General features: G+C 38.1%; 1 protein-coding gene across 4 annotated transcripts; it reads right to left on the bottom strand.

Annotated features, from left to right (window-relative positions):
* Positions 1-1,116: 1,116 nt before the first annotated feature.
* On the bottom strand, positions 1,117-9,550 carry LOC118799928 (telomeric repeat binding factor 2, interacting protein). Of its 4 annotated transcripts, none has more exons than XM_036560048.1 (4): positions 9,501-9,550; positions 5,835-6,800; positions 3,986-4,101; positions 1,117-2,347 (listed from the first exon to the last, which is right to left on the bottom strand). In XM_036560048.1, exons 2-4 carry the CDS (start codon positions 6,784-6,786, stop codon positions 1,772-1,774), a joined length of 1,644 nt encoding a protein of 547 aa, XP_036415941.1. In that variant the 5' UTR covers positions 6,787-6,800; positions 9,501-9,550; the 3' UTR covers positions 1,117-1,771. The 4 variants fall into 4 exon arrangements, with proteins under 4 accessions (XP_036415941.1, XP_036415940.1, XP_036415942.1 ...); XM_036560047.1 differs by having other exon boundaries at positions 9,465-9,537; XM_036560049.1 differs by lacking the exon at positions 9,501-9,550 and adding an exon at positions 8,652-9,081.
* Positions 9,551-16,808: the final 7,258 nt, after the last annotated feature.

Genomic DNA, 16,808 nt, shown 5'->3' with positions numbered 1-16,808 from the left:
TATTACGCAAATAATGGTTATTTCATGTTTATTTAATCATTAACTTTGTACAATTGTTCTAATCTATGGTTAGTTGAAATATGTGTACAACAGAACAACTAATGACCTACACACATATATACGGAGCCCTGATGATGACATCCTGTATAAATAAAAATAATGCGTGGCCACGCCTTATTAACATGTGGGAACGAGATCCTAATGCGCGGCCACGACTTAGTAAGGCGTGGGAATGAGATGATTAAGTCGTGGCCACACATTAGGATCTCGTTCCTATGCTTTACTAAGTTGTGGCCACGACTTAATCATCTCATTCCCACGCCTTACTAAGTCACATTATTTTTATTTATACAGGATGTCACCAGCAGGGCGTCGTACATATATACTCTGAACTTGGATTATATTATCTATTATGAGTCATTCTATGACAATAGTGCCATTTGAGTCCACAATATTCAGTGCCATTTATAAGAGGATATATAACAGCTAAAGAATGTTACTTAAGCCTAAAGATATTCACTCAAAACTCATCATCCCTTCTGGAAAAGCAGGATGCTTACCACTGTATGTTTTTATTGCACAGGGAAAATATATTTTGTGTATATTTTTAGGAATACAGGCATTTTCTCCATATAAACTGTCATTGTTCCATCTCAAATATTACTAAATACAAAGCATGCTGCCTGTTTTCGTGTCACTATTGAAATGGCTTTATTCAATGGGTGGAGCCTAGCATTAGCCACACCCCTGTATTTTAGAGCAGGAAGTAAGACTACATCCCTGTCCCTCATGGCCACATGGTGAGCAGAGATCCCACTTTTCTGAGGAAAAGGTGTCCTAAGAATTGTCACTACCAAAACACATTTTCTGCTAAAACGTTTTTGTGTTTTAATGAGAAATATTATGATTTTTTGTGTGTGCAACTGTTCAAAGCTATTTTCTACTCATGTACTGCCTGGCATTTTTTATATTCTGCTAAAATTGTCACTACCGAAACAGTCACAACTGAAACATTTGGTAAAGTTTCAGTAGTGTTGTGATTGTTAACAAACAAATGGAAGGTTCAATTATTTATTTTCATTAAAAAAAAAAAACATTATTATGGTACAGGGTCGCTCAAAGTCAAAATATTTTTTATTATCATTATTTTTTGGTAAGAGCAATATGTAATCGAAACTATGGGGTCCAAAAACTGTGATTGCATGAAAAAATGTAAAAACATCATGTCCATTTGGCACCAATCTCATGGAATGACCATTAAAAAAGTAGACTTTCTGGCAGGGGGACACGATAATGAAACAAAAACTCTTAAACACGAGATCTACTGTCCAGTACAGCGTAAAATGGACAGTGGAACTTATTAGCACATCCAGCATCTATCAGCATAAGAGTCTACATGCAATTCTTCTCCTCTTGGGGTCCTCTTCATCTAAAATAAAATGCTAAAGTGATGTGAGCAACAGCAACAATATCCAGAATCTGAACCAAACATGGTGTTATCATCTCCATGACTGAGCTTAGATCATATGTAGTGCAGCCACAATCACATAAAACAGTGACATACGATTTATTTTGCTTGTTTCATTAAAAATTATTAAAAGTTTACACTGTTTACAAACAGATTTAGATGAAATGACGTATTACATTCAACATTACAGATAATAAAAGAAAAACAGAGCAGATCTAAAATGATACAATGATATAAAATATAATATTTCAATTTCTCTACAGTCATTTTCTCTCGAGGCTGGAGTATTTGCTAATGTCCATTTTACTGTGCCTTCAGAAAAGCTTCTCTCCTCAAGACACAATCTTCTCCATACTTCTCATTAAGCCGCTCAAGCTTAGAGGAGTCAGCTGAAAGGAGGATTTCATCATCATGCTTAGTCCAGATGGGCCCGTGTACTTTAGGATCATAGCCTTCAAGCAAATATAATCGTGCCGTAGCCACATCGCCACTGGCTTTTAGAAGTGCCTTCATTACCTCAACCAAGTCTTTCTTAGATTCCTGCATCAGGTTAACTACGTGTTGCTTCGTCTCCAACAAGTCCTGAGAGAGAGGTTCGCTCTGAGAGGAGTGGGTGAGGTCCTCTTGGGATTCCTGGTCAAATATAAACATGTGGGCACTGGAGGTCGCAGGTATTGCAGCATTACTCGGACCTGGACCATCATCCTCAGGCCCCGAGGTGCTTTGGGCTTGTGCTGCCTGCTGTTTTGCATTACAATTTTCAGCGTTCTGTTCCCTTACAGCCTTTTCACGTGCCGCCATAATCTGACACTCATCTGTTTCTGAGTTAACAGATGACGTCCTGCTCAGAGGCCGATCGTCTTGACAGTCACCATCAACCTTTGAACGGACGACAGAAAAGAAAATATTAGAAACTGTTCTTTGATGTGGCAAGTCCCTCTTTAAAGGGATGTAAATAAATCTCTGATCTAATGATCCAGTTCAATGGATCACTTAATTTAATCATCATCATTTGATTCAATTACGTTGCTACAATTCAGAACTAATTTTAAAGGGCCCACCGAGTTCCACTCACAAAGTTTATAGGAGTTTATGTACCAAAAACAGTCATGATTCACTTTTTACCTGACTTTATTTCAGCCTCTTGTCATCCCTTAAAATTAAACAGACTTTGTTACTGTGCCTTTAAATTGACATATGTAAATGAGCTCTGTTCTGACTGGTTGATCTGTATTGTGCCTCATTCAAAAAGTAGTCCTGGTTGAAACACGTCTTATTACTTCAACATACATGGATTACATATTGCTCTTACCAAAAAATAATAACTATAAAACTTTTTTTGACTTAAGACTTTAGGCTGAAATCCTTTAGCTTTGAGTGACACTGTACCTTAATTATGCTTATTATATACGTGTAAAAAAGATGGTTCCTCTAGTAAATAAAATGGTTCTACATAAAACTATGACCGCTCAAAAAACCCTTTGCATTATTAAGGGGTTCTTTGCATCATGAAAGGGTTCTTCAGATTGATGGAGAATGTGCTGTAGATGGTTCTATATAGAACCTTTTTGAAAATGTAGCATCCAAAGAGGTTCTTCTATTGTTATGATGTCAAGCTTGTAACAACAGAAGAACCCTTTTTGGTGCTATATAGATTCCTTTTCAAAAGGGTTCTATATAGAACCATCTTTAGCACATTTGTGCACATTTTGCATCAGTCTGAAGAACCCATTCATGATGCAAAAAACCTTTTAATCATGCAAAGGGTTCTATGAGTGTTCATGGTTCTATACAGAAGTATTTTCTGTACTAAAGAATCCCTTGAAGAACCATCTTTTTCAGGAGTGTATGAAAATAATTGACTGAACATTCCAGTTTGTCATTGTAAGAGTTACTTATTTTAGACCACAAAGTATTTTAGTAGTGATAAAATGGAAACGCACTTTATTTAAATGGCATCCAGAGCATGTTTTTAATGAATCAGTGCATAAAAATGTACCAGGAATATGGACTTCTCACTGTTTATTCTGGGTGGATTCATTGTTAAAACTAACTCTGCCATGTGGTGGCTGCACGTTAGCCTGGCTAGCTCTCACTGTGAGTTGGTTATATGCTTCAAAATGATGCTACATTGTAGCCGACAAGAAAGATATTAAAATAATATAGGAGTGAATTCTGTGACTTTGGGAACATGAAATGATGAGCAGAAGCATGTTCTATTTGAACCTATTTAACATAAAAGTCCAAGTTACTTTTTACTCCATGTTATTTTGGGCCCTGTTCTCTTATGAAATGTAAACATTAAACAATATGCCAAACTTTTATTATTATAAAAATTATTAGCAGTTCAAAACAGATGCATACAAATCTCTGCGACCTTTCAGACTGACTTATCATGCATGTCTACATGCTTATTACTTTGTTGTGCAGTAATACAAGACTGGCTTTCAAGTGCATAGCTGCCTTTAACAGTAAGTGTACATAATAATAATTTCTCAGTGGAGGTGTTAATGTTACCATCTGAGAGTCCTCAAATTCTCTGGCAGCTCTCTCGAGTATGCCAAGCTTCCTTCCATGAGGTCTGGATGTCTTTTGTCTGATCTCAGTGGGAGTAGTCAGCTGATCTTTTGGTCCTAAATAAAAAAAAACAAAGACAAAAAGTTTTTTTTTAAAGAATGCAAGGGCTGTAGCAGATGTAATAGATTACAATACAAAATAAGACATACATATTATTACATCAAAGCAAGGCAGCAAGGCATTCAAAGACGGCTACAGCAGAAAAAGCCTTAAGTGACAGCCAAAGAAATCATGGACAATAAGCAGACTGTACAAGTGAAAGTACCACAATTCACCTTCAGTAAAGGAGTCTGAGAAAAAGACTACAGACGCTACACAACTACAAAATGTGCATAGTTTGTAAGAGATTGTTTGTTCTAAACAAATATCAATGGTAAACTTCAGTATCGGTGTAGAAAAGGGAACATTGTGAAATTAATTTTTTGTCATGCCTATGCAATAAAACAAGTGTCGACAAGACCCAGAACTCGGCATGAGATCAATATGTAGCGTCCATGCAAAATTTACTAAAGATTTAAAAAATGATCACATTCACTCCTAATACTTTATTGTGGTCATGAATAAATATCATTTTCACACCTTTTGATAATGTTTTGGCCAGGAAATAAGGACCACACTGTCTTACATTACATAAGTTGTGGTATCTAACTCTAGATCCAAAGAATTAAAGAGGAATTCCACAAATATTTCAAAATTTCCTCAAAACTGAATGGTTATTAAAAGGTTATAAATGGTTATGATGTAAACAACAAAGGTAAAAAAAATACTGTTGCACTCCATAATACATGCACAGTAAGTTGCTGCAGGTGCATACAGCAAAAAAACTGTATTCTTAAAAAGAAAATATTGTCCACATACTGCAAAAAAATTCAACCAGTGATGACAGCAAGAGGCTGAAACGTTTGCTCGGTTTGGGTCTCTATTTCATGAAATAAAAAAGATTTTTTGCCAGACTTGTCTTATAATTTTTGCAGTGAGTGTAAAAAAAGTCATTCATTTGTTTGATGTGACATTCCAAAATGAACCACGTCAGAACTGTTCACAGTGGTGGTGATGAGAAGCAGACATGAAGAATTTACTGCCTCTAAAAGCTCCCACACAGAAAGTTATTACATGAAATGATTGTTATGATGTTATGAATATGCTGTCTGAGACATTGATTTACAGTAGTTTTGACAAATGTTTTTTGGGCTATTTGTAATGTTTTTTATCCTTTTTGAAATTTTAGACCAACCTACCTTCTTCATTTGTACAGTTTTTGTCTTTTTGGCCCCGAGCCCAACAAATATTGCACTTTGGCCCCTCAAGACAACAAATTTCAGCGTCACTGCTCTAAAAGCTACCTCACAGAAAGTTATTGCAGGTAATGTTTATGAATACGCTGCTTGAGATCTTGCTTTACAAGAGTTTTGAGGTGGGTTTGGTATATGCAGGACATCATAAGACAATATAGTCACCAAAGAAAATTCCTGATTTACCACTATTTTACCACTATAATTATTACACATGAAAACTCAGGAGACACTGGTTGTTCTGGATATTAAATACAATGGCTATGTTTGTGTTGTAGACATGGGAATCCCTGGTTCCTATCACCACCACTGAGTCAGTAAGTTTCTCTACAATTAACCATTTCATATCAAACCACTTTGAATGACTGTTTACATCTCAATGATTGAACTGAATTATGCAGAAGTGCGATTTCCCTTTAAGAGTCTTACAGCTACATATTTTATTGTATTGACACATTTCATTGCCCTTTTAGTCAAAGTCAGAGCAAAAAAAATACCATCTGTTGTCTCCTTCTCAGTCACATCCTGGTCCATTCTAGCTCTTTTAGGTGAAACTTCAGGCTGCTCGCTGTCTTCTTGGCACTGCTGCTGCTCAGGCGATGATTCCTGGTCTGGCTTATCACCGCTAGCTTCTTTCTCAGCTTCATCACTTGGGGCAGGAGTCTGGTTCTTCTCTGAACTGGGACGCTGAGGGGAGCTGCTTTTTTCAGGTGAAGATTGTGGATCTGATTGGTGTGTTGGTGTGTCTGCCGTCACGCGCTGAACATCAGGGCTAATATGTGTGGGATCTGAATCAGAGGACGAAGTCACTGGGGCTTTCTTGGCGTCCTTCTTTTGAGGTGACGTCTGAGAGACATTATCCTCAGATGAAGAACTTTCCTTCAAGGGCAGAACTTTCCTCTTTTTCCCAGGGCTTTTGTCTGTCAGCTTATACTGTAAGTGTTTCAGAAACCTATCCCTCATGGACTGCCAGGTGTGTGCGGTGACACCTTCTCGCTCCATTTGCTGCCACACGCGGTTGCCTTTGGCTTCATGACGTCGCTTGGCAATGAAATCCAAAATGGCGGCGTCGTCTTCCAACGAGTAACCCATGCGCCCGCTGCCTCGCTGTTTCCGTGAAGCTGCCCTCGTTTGAACAGGCTGCAAATTGCTGAACCTGTACTGTTCTATATCCAACTGCTGGTTCTGTAGAACACAGTCGCGGATGTACTGAGTGGAAATGTAGAACTGCCCAGCGCCGTCCACAACAGCATGGATCTCTCCGGGATCCGCCAACAGAATGGCACTGGGCTCCTGAGTCCGGCACAGGATGCCTCCACCGTTTGCTATTAAAGGCTGGAGCTGCAGTTTGGTGGGACCAGGCCTTATAAAGAAGCGCATCGGTTCACCTTTTGTGTTTAGGAACAGGACCGGTGATGTGGCTGAAGATTCCCCTTTAACAGCTGACATTGTGCAGTTTGGACCTGAAAAACATGAGCAAGTGCTCATTTTCAATCTCTCTTTTGGTAATATGGATAAAAACAGACAAACATTGCAGATGAGGTGGGCAATATGACATAGTTTCAGTGGTGGGTAGTAACTACTCACATTTACTCAATTACAAGTACTCTCCTGAGTATTTTCAAATCATTCGACACTTTAACTTCTACTAAACTATGTTAGTGAGTACAGCAAACTACTTTTATTCAGTTACACTTTAACCATTCAAATTTAGTAATTTATTCCTTTTTGTCTTTAATTTCATGATGTTTTGTTGGTGATAACATCTGTACTGCTTTGTAAATGGTTACACCTCTGACTCTGGAGATTTAGCACTTTATTTATGATAAATTGTGGTAACACTTTATTTGGATGGTCCACTGTAGATGCTTTGTAAATGCTCAGTATATTTTCAAGTAACATTCAACTAAATATCTATTAAATGAAACTGAACTTCAAATTCAGTGTGAAAGAGTTTATTAAATCTATCCCTAACCCTAAACCTAACTCTAACCTTAACCTAAAGGCAAAACCTACACCTACTCCTAACCCTAACCATAACCATACTGTTGTTGAAGATCACTAGAAAGTTTGTTAGGGATTTAGGTATTTGTAGAGCATCTATATGGGACCATTCAAATAAAGTGTGGCCTAAATTATTATTAACTATTATTATATGTATTTTCATTTATTATAAAAACAGAAGAATAGAGCCAAACAAACTTAATTTCCTATGTCAGCAGGTGCACTGCAGTTGTGTACGTTTCTCAGTACTTAAATAGTTTTTGACCTCATACTTTTGTAGATGTTTTTTGGAAGGTACTTTTACTTGAGTCATTATTTTAATGTATTTTTTATTGTAATAATACTTTTACTTAAGGAGTGTGGATTTACTATGGATTTATGCTACTCAACCCACCTCTGACTATCATATTGTAATAAATTATGCCACATAACATTTCTAAGCATATCATCAGTATTCAGAAACATTGATTGGCTGCATTTTTCATTACAAAGAGAGAAAACGGTTACTGTTTAATTGGATTTAGTGCAGAGTGTGCGAAACAATAAAGATCACTGTACTCATCGTTTTTGATAGTATGTTTTAAACATGCCACTGCTGGGTCATTCTGTCTGTTTCAACTGATCAAACCTCAAAACTAAATATCGTAATACATCTCATGTATTGAGAAAATGTTTTCAAGTATCGTGATATTATTTTTGCATTATCGCCCAGCCCTGCTGTCACTTACACAGCTTTCTCTCATTCATACCTTCAAAACACAAATCAAATATATAAACAAACTCACTGACCCTTTCATTAATTACATCTACCTTATGTCTACACTCACTGTCCATGTTATCAGGACCCCTTACCATACAGGTGCACTTTGTAACTCTTATAGTATTTACAGGTTATATTAATTCTGGTTTTCTGTACCTTTTGCTAGGCTCCCTTTTTCCCTGTTCATCAATGGTCAGGACCCTCACAGGACCACCACAGAGCAGGTATTATTTGGGTGTTGGATCATTCTCAGAAATGCAGTGAGACTAACACAGTAGCGGTATGTTATTGAGTGGAGCTGCTGGACTTTTAAACACCTCACTGTCATCGCTGGGTTAAGAATAGTCCACCAACCAAAATATCCAGTCAAGATCGTCTTGTGGCCAGACACTGACCACTGATGAAGGACAAGAAACCCACACTGTCGTCTCTAACATTACATATGTACAAAGTGGGTTAACATGTAAGGTGTGTCTAATAGAGTGGACAGTAAACATACACAGGGTTTAAAAATTCCAGAAAACTCATCCTGTGTCTGATTCACTCGTACCATGTCAGTCACTGCAGTGCTGAGAATGATCTGCCACCCAAACCCAAATGTGGGAGCACTGACCTCTGATGAACAAAGTAAAGGGCAGCTAACAAAGTATGCAGAGAAACAGATGGACTACAGTCTGTAACTGTAGAACTACAAAGTGCTCCTATATGGTCAGTGGAGCTGATAAACTAAACAAAGATTGTACAGTAATAAAATTAATAAAGCCAGTGACTGTATTTCCATTTTTAACACTGAGAGCTATTAGGCCCTACAGACAAAACGGCAAAACCTTAGTAAATGATCCATAAAAATTAACCAATAATAATAATAAATAAACACTTAAAACCTTAGACAGATGTTGTAACCTAACTTTTCAGGACGAGGCTGGAGTTCGTATTCGTCAGCTTCTTGTTCAAATGTCCCGTTCCACCTTAAATGGTGCAGCAGTTACACCAGTTAAGCTCCAACATCTCCTGCGCCAGAATGTAACTGCTGCACCATTTAAGGTGGAACGGAAAATCTGAACAAGAAACTGGCGAATAGGAAGCTGACTTCAGACCAGATCGTTTAAGTTAATTCACGTATCTAGTTAAACATAATGCACATTTAAAACTATAAACCAGTAAAAGAAACAACGTTAGTAATTCACTCCCCAAATCTCAGAACTGGAACGTTAGCTTGGCGTTAGCAGTTAACGCTAACAAACTGGCTAAAATGTAACTATTTAACGTAAAGACCACTTTGGCAAACATGAGACATTCCAGAAATCCCTCCTAAAGATATCTACAGTTAACATAACACGAAACAAATAGAAAATTAAACTACCAGGAGCAACAACAGTCTCCGCACTGAGCCAAATACCTTTGTTTTTGTTTTGGGACGCAGCTAGAGTGACAGTTCTGAGCCAGCGTGTGAACTAAGACACCACTACTTCATTTTATAAAGTAAAAGTCTCGTTTCTGGAATCAAGAGTACTATGAACAATGTAAACAAATTGTGTATTAATACTATTTACATCTTATAGACATAAAATAAATTATTACATTTATTAATAATAATAATAATAATAATAATAATCTTTCTTTATAGAGCCCTTCTCATACCAGTGGCAGCTCAAAGTGCTTTGCAACAGTAATAGAAAAAAATTATGAGTATTCCATTAAAATCATGTAAGGCAAACAGATCAAATTGAAAACATTAATACCAAAAAGAGGTAGAATTTTAATTAAACATTAAGTTAAAGATGTTTCTTAGAAGTGTGCACTGAGCTTGACTGTCTGGTGTAACTGAGTTCCACACTTTAGAAGCATACTAACCAAAACAGGCCTCTGCACATTTTCTGTGTTTTAGATAAGGTATTTGCAGAGGGCCGGTATCTGCAGATCTAAGATCACATGATGGAACAGACAGACATTCTGTGATGTAAGCGGTGCTTTTAGGTCATTCAGAGCCTTAAAAACTAGTAGCAGAACTTTAAAATCTCTCCTGAGAGATACAGGTAGCCAGTGAAGTTCTTTCAAAGCGGGGGTGACATGAATTGTCTTTGGTAAGTATCTTGGTTTTGTTTTCAACCTGTGCACTGACGGATTTCTCCACGCACAAGAACCTTTATTTTGAAGAACGCGCCGCCATGGTCGTTGCCTACTGTTCCCTGATGACGCCGTCGTCAGAGAAGGCGAACTTTTGGCGGGAAAGTGTGGTGGGCTGGTGGATATAAACCGTGCTTTCCTAATGTACTGAATTCATCATCAACTGTTTATTATCTTCTATATACAGTCATACAATAAAAACAGTGAGTGACTGCTGTTCGAGGATTTGTGGACTTTCTGTATTCTTTAATTTCCTCTAGAGGGCGCGCGCGAGGTACTGCTAAATAACTTAAACGCCTGTTTTTTTTTTGGTGCCTCGAGATTTTGATGAGCTCAGTTCAGAGAAATATTCACACTTTCAGTTTCAGTTTTCAGACGTTTAACTTTGCTGCTTGAAGAACACAGTTAGTCCGCTCAGACCTGCAGTTCATGAACTCGCCATGAAATCTTTAAAGAGGAATTTCACTGATTTTTCAAACATTTTGCGTAAATCAATAGTTGAGATGTAAACGTGGTACATTCTGAGTGGTTTGATATGAAATGGTTCACTGTAAAGAAACTTACACAGGTTTCCTTTACAGTGATGGTGATAGGAACCAGGGTTTGTTATGTCTGCAGTCCAAATATAGACATTTTATTTACAATCCACAACAACCAGAAAACCTACCTCTACAATTACAGACTGTAGTCCATCTGTTTCTCTGCATACTTTGTTAGCCCCCTTTACCCTGTTCTTCAGTGGTCAGGACCCCCTTTAAACACCTCAGTGTCACTGCTAGACTGAGAATAGTCCATTAACCAAAAATATCCAGTCAACAGCGTCCCGTGACCACTGATGAAGGACTAGAGGATGATTAGCTCTTACTGTACAGCAAGAGATGAGCTATCATCTCTGGCTTTACATCTACAGGGTGGACCAACAACGCAGGTACGTCTAATAGAGTGGAAAGTGAGTGGACACAGTGTTTAAAAACTCCAGCAGCACTGCTGTGTCTGATCCACTCTTACCAGCACAACACACACTAACACACCACCACCACGTCAGTGTTACTGCAGTGCTGAGAATGATCCACCACCCAAACAGTACCTGCTCTGTAAGGGTCCATGGGGGTCCTGACCACTGAAGAACAGGGTAAAAGGGGGCTAACAAAGTATCCAGAGAAACAGATGGACTACAGTCTGTAACTGTAGAACTACAAAGTGCACCTATATAGTAAGTGGAGCTGATAAAATGGACAATGAGGATAGAAACAAGGAGGTGGTCATGATGTTAAGCCTGATCGGTGTAAGTTTGAAATAGAGTTTTGAAAAATGTATTTTATAACATTACACTATACTTTGTTACAAAATATTCCATAAATATAATGTATAGTTATAAAACACATTTTTTGAAAACGGTTTGTGACTCACCTTTACAAATACTTTTTAATGTATTTATAACATTATACTATGTTTTGTTACTGAAATACTCAATTTTATAAGGGGTAAATTCTATTAAATCAAGCATCCTCATGGGCCGACTTTGAGCAGCCCTGTTTTAGAGGCATTAAACTCTGGATGTCTGGTTCCTATCATTACCACTAAGAACAATTCTGACTTTGCATTTCACATCACACCACTCTGAAAGACTTGTTCACATCTTACCAATATAATCATGTAGGAGTTTTAAAAAAGTGGTTCAATTCCCCTTTAATGTTATCAGTATTAACATTGTAGAGCTGCAATGACGTGTTTTGACCACTAGATGGACTAATTGCACATTTTTAATCTGAAGTTTGGGCCTTGGTTTGCATTGTGATTTCAGGTTGGACTAATATTAAGTAAAGAGTTAAATTTAACCTTAACTTAAAGTAAACATCACATCATATACTGAACGTTTACAGCACAGATAAGATGCCAGGCGCGATAAGATGCCAGGCGCAAGGCGCGTGGAAGGCAAGCAACTAGACTGTTCTCTGTGCTGGCACCCAGGTGGTGGAACGAACTCCCACTGGCTGTCCGTACAGCAGAGTCTCTCGCTGTCTTCAAACGCAGACTGAAGACACACCTGTTTATTCAGCACTTAAATGAGCACTAAATTAAGTATTGATTGTAATGTATTGTACAGCACTTATGTATTTTATCGTATTGCACTGTTCTGTGTTTAACTCTGTCCCTTTTTCACTAGGTGTCAATGACCTTCTGATTCTACCAGTATCTGAGCTTAGGACTGACTTTCTCTCTAACCTATCGGTAGCTAGCGAAGATTCTTTCTCTGGATAGACAAAGCACTTTTTGTAAGTCGCTCTGGATAAGAGCGTCTGCTAAATGATGTAAATGTAAATGTAAATGTAAATGCCACTGCTCTAAATTACAAGTCTGCACCAGTGTCATTAGATGTCAGCATATCTCAAAGAAAAGAAAAAACAAATTCATTTTCTAGAATTTATGGTCACAGATGGACAGGAGACCACTGTGTACCAGTAAACCAATACAGGGACTGGAACATTTATTTTTCCTCCAAGCAGAAAATGATTGTGAATGAGTCGGCTGCAAATCACTGTGGGTTAGAAGTGTCTCTTGAGATTTGTTTCGTTAACTTTGATTAATGAGTCTAAACGGGAAAAGCTGAGAGCGTTCCGGAGTCAACAAGGAATCATGCAATTTTTCATCCTAAACTGTTATAAATCATCGTTTGAGTAATGTTTACCACACATTAATAAATAAGCCTTATTCAAAAGTGCATTCCTAGCATGGTAAATTAAATATGGACTCTGTGGGTGGACTGAACATGCCAGCGTTTAACTTAATGACGTTGGGATGGGAAAATGAATGTTACCCTGAGTAAACAGAAAACAGATTAGTCAGTAATAGACCATAAATACATAAATGTAACAGCTGTACAGAGTCATATTAACTTCATGAGACACATCATTGTGATGTCCATTTTTTTTACCTTCTACTTTCCATTTCATTACACATTTTATGGTTAAATTTTTCCCACATTACAGCCTCTGTCATTTCTGTAAAATGAAAATGTGCTAAACGACCAAATAATTAAGGTTAGTATATTTAAATAAAGGCCAGATAGAGTTTTTTCACTGTGCCAGTACAACGATGCTCATAGATTTAAGATTAAGGGAGAAAAAAGATTAAAACTTTTCCAAATTTCCAGAAGTCCCAAATCTGAATGAGTAGTTCTTCATTAGTGTCTGACTAATTTTTAAGTCAAGTGGAAATTAAAGCTTACCTTTTTTAAGTTGGAGGCTGATGTTCCTGGTCATATTAAGCACAGTTCATCATATCATTCAAAATACAAAATTCTTCTATAATTATTTTCTTGTAATCTCATCAAAATGTGATGACTTTTACCCCGCTTCAGAAAAGGTCCCCTTTTTTATGATTACATCACCATGCACAACTGGCCGGAGAAATAATATTAACCAATAGCATCATGCTTCACCTCCACTCAGGGCTTGCTCTACCTAATAAGTGAAATAAGCAGCTGCTTAGAACACTGCAGCCACCAGGGGGCCTCCAACAACTTTTGGGTTATACTGTACCGTTATGTTGTCTAAAGCTGCTTTACCCCTGCATGGTATGGCTCAATTCGACTTTACTGTATTAGCTTTTGGTACCAGCTACTTTGTTTTCCACTGCAGATGAAGTACCCTCTCAACATAGCTGGTCATCATAGCAGCGGCACGTGAAACTGCCGTGATGTGAAGGAGACAAATTTTGTTCAAAATAGAGGCTAATGACAGTAAGACAGAAGACTGCTGAAAAACTGGGAAAAACTGCATCGAAGTTCAGATGACCAGAGGATTCTGGTCGCTCAAAGGCGACACAAGAGGGTACGCTAACCTGGTAGCTAATGTTAGCATATATGTTTAGGGTAATAGTGACGTTTCTGTCTGACCAATCAGTTGTCTGCAGCTTTTGCACGTAACATTTTCATATTGGCTGAGCTCGCTTGGAATCTCAACGGAGGTGGTACCCAACATAGTACCAGGTACCAGGTTTGCCTAAAGGGAAACCAAATAAGGCGAGCCGAGTCGGTGCCATCCAGTGGAAAAGCAGCTTAAGATGACTGAATGAGGGGGAAAGAGCTACTTATTAATCACGTGTTAAAAAACAATGTACACATCTGGAGCCGAAAAACAAAAAAGAAAAACAGAAGAACATAGGTTAAAGATGAAAGAGTGCTTTGTTTGTTTGTTTGTTTTTTTTTATTTTTCTTTTTTTTTGTTAACATTATGTCATTTCTTTTGGCCTGTAGTTTGAAAAGAAGAAAAATAAGGAGTGGATCTGGGATTTATCTAACAAAGTAGGTTCAACTTAGACAGACCCTCTGACTGAATTTCATCCAATCATCTGCAGCACAACTAATCAGATACGAATTTACAAAATGTAGAGAGATTGTGGTAGTCTCTGTTTTTCATTAGCCTATATTTTTACAGTACATCATTTAGCAAGATCGGGGACTGCAAAAAAGTCTTGCATAAGGCCCCCAAAATTAAGAGCCGGCCCAGCCTCCACCTCCCACCACCCCCACCTATCATCAAGAGACAACACTCAGCTAGCTCAGAGACCCTCGCTGATGCCATGTTTCATATATGGAAATACTTAATCGACCATGTTATCATTTCCAATTCCGACTTTGAATCTCCAGTTGCGGTTTAAAGATGTAACTGGGGACGTTTCAAAGTGAGATTCTGTTCTGTAGAGTGTGTTGTTTTTTACCCATCCAAAGCCAAAAGCAAGTTTAAAAAAACTGTTGTCATCATTTTCTGAGAATTTGGTATGTACAGTGATCTTTAGCTACAAAAGCTCAAAGCAAAAAGATCAAAGCAAACAGTTAACTTTACTTCGATTCCTTGAGTCATCAAAAGGCCCATGAGCACTTTTCACGCCTGCCATGGCAGTACGCTTTAGCCTATGATGATGAGGTTTAGGCGTTTTTATAAAGGTTTCTAAGTTTGTTGTGTTGTTTTTACTTGTCTTTGCATGTTTTAGATTCAAATCTGTCTGATTTTAACATACGTTGTCTTTATTGTTCAAACATTTTAGATGTTTTATTCAACATTTCACGAATTCTGTGAACAAGAAACTGAAAAATGATGCTGTAATTATCTATTTACATTCATTTGGTCAAGTTATCTGCCTTAAAATTTGACCTCTACTTCTAAAATATGATAAATACTGGACAAGAATTCATATGAACTCACCATTCTTCACAGTTTTCAGATCATTATTAGCACAAGCTGTAAAGAAATAGAATCTGAAAGCTGTGAAGTTGTACAGGACTAACATATTATCATCATGTTTTGCGTTTATCTGCAAACAATTAGCTTTTACATGATTAAAATCATTGATCCCAAATTTCCAGCAATTCCAAGCTTTGGAATGGTAGTGTGTGTCACATGACCACAGTTCTCACCCTACATTCCAAAATATCTTCAAGGTCAATAATCGCACAATAAACAGAGAAGAATGCTGCTTTAATAAAGATTTGTAGCTGATGAGGTCAGAGATATTTCAGGGCTAATAGGTCCCGGTCACACATTCTCTTTCATGCAGTGGTATCGAGGCAGCCATTTTAGGCCTGCATACCCCACTTTATAGCCAGTCTGCATTCTTGAAATACAGCAGACCACCGAGTCTATTAATCAGTGCGATCAGAATCACCCGGTTCCAGAGTTTGGTGGTTGGGTTTTGATTGCGAGCCTATGATAACACTGCCTTCACTGCCCTACCAGCCTCACTGAGAGCTTTTCCTATACAAAACATAACAGGCCAGGGCCAACTCCCCCAGCTGGTCTAGCGATCATGTCTGGACTGCGCACTCTGAAGCCTTTCAGCTGCCGCTGGAGACAAAGGTGGCCTGTGCGCGGGCATGTTGACTTTGGCGACGCACTCGCTGGGCTTCTGCTTCTCTTTGGCTTCACCTGTTAGAGCTAACGGGAATAGCATAGCGACTCAGAGGCCACATAGTTGTTGGCATCAAAGGGGCAGAATAACTTTACAGTAGCTGTAGGTGAACGTTTAGGTTGCAATCCTGTAAGGGGTTAATATGAATAACACAGTGACACTGAGGCCACATAGTTGTTTGTTAGCAACCATAAAGGGGATGTTTATGTATCTGATATCGTTTGCAAGAAAAGTGTGCAGCATTCCGTACAGCGTTTTTATTTTTTTAAACAAAACAAAGTTTTGTTTTTCCAGCTGAATTCCAGTTAGTATAGCAAACAGCTGCATTCACTGGATATCGTGATAGAAATCGAGTCTTATATTGAGTCATATATCCGAGGGATTTTCACACTCGCTTCCCTCTACACGTCGCGCCAAAACAGCAGGGTTTGTTTTTTCGTTTTGCATGTCAGTAAAATGACCTCTTCCTAACAAGGTAGGTTCTTGACCACACTGCGCGGTGAAAGGACCACTCTGCTGGTACGTCTGGTTTGTGAAACTAAGTAGTCGGTGTCGCTTACATTACACCCCTAATTTCTTTGTTGTGTTTTGATTTGTTTTTTTTTTTTGTTTGTTTGTTTTGTTCTTTTTGCCTATGTCATTACATAGCAGTGCTTAAAGTAGGAACTTT

The sequence above is a fragment of the Colossoma macropomum genome, unplaced genomic scaffold (assembly GCF_904425465.1).
Source record: "Colossoma macropomum unplaced genomic scaffold, Colossoma_macropomum, whole genome shotgun sequence".
In the NCBI taxonomy this organism is placed as follows: Eukaryota; Metazoa; Chordata; class Actinopteri; order Characiformes; family Serrasalmidae; genus Colossoma; species Colossoma macropomum.
The sequence above is the reverse complement of the archived record's forward strand: the minus strand, read 5'-3'. Positions and strand labels throughout refer to the sequence as shown.

Coding starts and splice junctions, on each gene's coding strand:
- LOC118799928 (XM_036560045.1), bottom strand. CDS start 8,288: ATGAACAGGGAAAAAGGGAGCCTAGCAAAAG. Junction 6,801..8,257: donor AAAAGGGAGCCTAGCAAAAG/GTACAGAAAACC, acceptor CATGTTTTTCAG/GTCCAAACTGCACAATGTCA. Junction 2,348..3,985: donor AATTTGAGGACTCTCAGATG/GTAACATTAACA, acceptor GTCCGTTCAAAG/GTTGATGGTGACTGTCAAGA.